Here is a 3,468-nt window from a genome sequence, read left to right as displayed (position 1 = left end):
TGGAAATGAATAACATTTTTATATTTTTAGTCCAACATGGAGTGCTTGTGAATTATCATTCATATTACATGATAATATGGTTTAAAATATGACAGATCTCTATCTAAAATGTAAAGAGAAATTTTGCAGTAAAGTGGGGAATAAGTGGGTACATGATGTGATAAATAGGAGTAGATTAGTGAAGAAAGAAATCCATGTATTTTCAACGTAGCTCTGTATAAAGCAGTCTAGGTGAGGAGCATTCAAAGTGGATAGAATTTGGAGTGACATCAATGAATTACCTTATACAACTTCAACATAGAGCTGCTTCTTCTTCGGGAAGCTTCCGTGGGCTCCATGCTCAAATGCGGCGAGACGCAGCCTTGTAAAAACAAATAATAAATCCATTTCTTTCCTTGCACTAACTTTTCATTCACTTCTTTCTCAATTCAACTGAAACCTAATGCTCTTCTTCCCTTTACACTCTGATTGGATCGTATGGGATTTACCAAAATATTGTAATTCTAATTTGTCTACTGGGTGGCTTCCACTTCCTCCCCCATTTACGACTTGGAGGACAAAAAGTACAACATGTTTTATTTAAGAAGTGTTTTACAGAAAAAAAAAGAAAATTCACAAATTTCTAAAAAAAAATTATGTTCACGAAGAAAGATAATTAATAAAACTAACTGCTTAATATATTGTAAAGATGAGAAATGTTATAATTAGTAAGAATTGGACAACTCAAAAAGAACGCCAAACTAGACACTGACGCGATCGGCAGTTTTTTTGCAGCTCCATTCCTACTGTCATTTTAAATTTATATGCCTCCTTGCATACTCCAAAGGCCACCCAATAACTTATGCTTTTTTTTCTTTCCCACTCTTTCACTTTGTTAATTTATTCACTGCTAATGGTTGCATAATTAGTAACAGGCAGATAAATAGATCCTAATACACACATATTTTATCTTATTTTATTTTCTACTTTCTGCTTAACATTCACTTTTTTTTTATCAAACTCCTCCATCAAAGCAGGGGGATTGGACTCTTAAGATGATTCGAAACCGCACAACATATGCGAGTTCTGTAGTAATTTGAAGAGTTCATAAAGTCTAGGATTTCACAAAAGTGATCCTTGCCAACAAAGTTATTTTTCCACTGTCCATAAAGTTGTTCAAACTTCAAACTTCAAACTCTCTCTCTCTCTCTCACTGCCTATTCTGGTATTCCTCAAGTATATCACTGGTCAAAATTATTATGTGTGATTAAGAAGCCTTTGATTAGAGGCCTATAAATCATACTTAAGAATTCGTTTGAAAGTATTAAATATTAAAATCGATTATACTGAAGGAGTTGGAGTCTAAAATAAAATAAAAGCAATCAGATCCTGCCTCTTCAACCGCAGATGCTTGTTTATTTATTCAAGCGGATGCAATAAGCTTTGAAAGGTTGAAAGGTTGAAAGGTCAGATAAATAAATAACTAACGTCATATGGATTGAGTCTGAGTCATCAGACAGCTCCCACATGCCGTTTATGAATGGATCAGGTCAAATTCTTTAAACGGAGCTGGAAAACCTGGACGCAAATAATCAAAACCTGAATATTCATCATCCTTTTTATTTCCTTTAAATTAAGGAAGTCACCAATTTTTTTACCGCTAAAACTGTATCCAAACATGTACAGGTCACATAAATGTATAGTCTCCATGTTTTTTTCTTTCGGTAGAAGCATCACGAAAAACACCAAATATGTATTTAATTATTTGATAATTAATATTCTTCATAACACTTTTGATAGAACAAAACAAAAAAAAGGAAAAGAAGATAAGGAAAATTTATCACCGACGAACCCTCATCTTTCTCTCCCTGCATGTCCGTCTACAAAGAACGACAGAGAGAAAAATCCTGTGCCGGTGTTCTAACAAAATCTCACCGGATTCAATTCCGGGAAAACCTCTTCTCTAAATAAAAGAGATAAAAAGAGGGAAAAAGGACGCCTGAGCGAGAACCCCTCAAACACGAATCTCATAGAGAGAGGAGAGAGAAAGCTCTCAAATGAACAGGTTTAACACTTTCCGGCCTCCGTCGGGAGCGTAGTGATCTCCGATCCCGCTTTCCAAGCACGCCGCCGTAGTTGTCCCGGACTCCTCCGAGTTGATCGACGGCGATCTCGGCCATCGAATTTCCTGTCGGCAACCGAAGCTCGCCGCGTTCTGCAGGAAACTCGGTGTCAAACGGAGATTGAGATCAGTGGTGGCCGTCTGCAGCTTTGCAAGCTCTTCCAATCGTTTGCGTTTACCTCCGGAAGCAGCCTTATCGGACATCGAACCAGGCAACCGGAAACTCGGGTTCGGATCTCGGACCCTCCATTTGTCGTTACAGGTAACTTCGCCTTCGGACGCGTCGTCCGGAGTGGGAGCGTCAAGGCCTAGAAGCTCCGGCACCGGCCTGACAGTACCTCCACGCAGCACCGTCTCAACCGCAGCCTGGCACACGTGCCAGTTTCCAGTCCATAAAAGGCCAACAGCACCGTTGACGGGATTCACCGTTCGTCCGCAAGCTTCAAACAGCAGAGACTGAAACAGAGCTGCACAAAAGAAGATGTATCAGACATGAAAAAAGAAGAAGAAAAAAGCGAGGTCTGTAAGTGAAGTGAAAGTAAAATTAAGTTACCGGGCCTTTGGGCTTCAGGGACGTTGGAAATGAAAGACATGAGGTCAGCACGACCGAAGAATTTGGCAACAAAGACAGTGGCATGACCTTGGGCTTCCGGAGTATCGATCCACTGTAGACACGGCCGCAGGATACAAGACTCGCTGCAACCCTTTCGAAGGACGCGGCACCCGTTGCAACTCATGCCTCCCTATGGAAAGAAAGAAAGTAAGAGAGTGGTGTGTGTGTGTTTTTGCTTTGTGAACTCTGCAGAATCAGCCTCACATGGAAGGCAAAGCAGAGGAAGACAAGGATTAACGGGAAAGGAAGACGGAGAGGCGGATAATGGAAGTTGAGTCGGGGTGCAGTTGGGGTATAAATAAACGTTAACGTGACGGGAGGAGCGAGAGAGAAGAGAGTTGGGAATTAACCATGGTTAGGTTAAGTTGGAGTGAGTTAGTGTTAGTGGTAGTGTGTGTTTGTGTCTGCGTGCGGTGGGTTGTATGGAAGGGTGAGATTCCAAGGAGTTGGGCGTGAGCGGCTCCGTGTCTCCGCGGATGGATGTTCCTCCACCGTTGGATTCTTTACATTTTCTTTGGCCTTCACACAATTTTCAGATATTGATGGGTGGCTGTCCTTTTCACCATTGGAATGAATCCCTCCATTTTTCCTCATGCAACTCTTCCTAATCTTCCTTTTTTTTCTAATTGGGACAATAATAATATTTCTATACCACACTACTATTTATATTCTTTTTATCATTAAAATAAAGAACACAGAATTCGGAATGCTTCACTTTTGGCACTGAGGGAGTAGAATATTTGTTCCCTGTAGA

At 40.5% G+C, this 3,468-nt stretch overlaps 1 protein-coding gene across 1 annotated transcript; it reads right to left on the bottom strand.

Moving 5' to 3' along the window:
* Positions 1 to 1,712: 1,712 nt before the first annotated feature.
* On the bottom strand, positions 1,713 to 3,063 carry LOC106776414 (LOB domain-containing protein 37). Its single transcript, XM_014663867.2, has 2 exons — positions 2,655 to 3,063; positions 1,713 to 2,568 (listed from the first exon to the last, which is right to left on the bottom strand). Exons 1-2 carry the CDS (start codon positions 2,836 to 2,838, stop codon positions 2,033 to 2,035), a joined length of 720 nt encoding a protein of 239 aa, XP_014519353.1. The 5' UTR covers positions 2,839 to 3,063; the 3' UTR covers positions 1,713 to 2,032.
* Positions 3,064 to 3,468: the final 405 nt, after the last annotated feature.

Source organism: Vigna radiata, chromosome 11 (genome assembly GCF_000741045.1).
Source record: "Vigna radiata var. radiata cultivar VC1973A chromosome 11, Vradiata_ver6, whole genome shotgun sequence".
Classification (NCBI taxonomy): domain Eukaryota; kingdom Viridiplantae; phylum Streptophyta; class Magnoliopsida; order Fabales; family Fabaceae; genus Vigna; species Vigna radiata.
This window is presented reverse-complemented; position numbering and strand designations above follow the sequence as displayed.

Coding starts and splice junctions, on each gene's coding strand:
- LOC106776414 (XM_014663867.2), bottom strand. CDS start 2,838: ATGAGTTGCAACGGGTGCCGCGTCCTTCGAAAGGGTTGCAGCGAGTCT. Junction 2,569..2,654: donor CCCTGAAGCCCAAAGGCCCG/GTAACTTAATTT, acceptor TCTTTTGTGCAG/CTCTGTTTCAGTCTCTGCTG.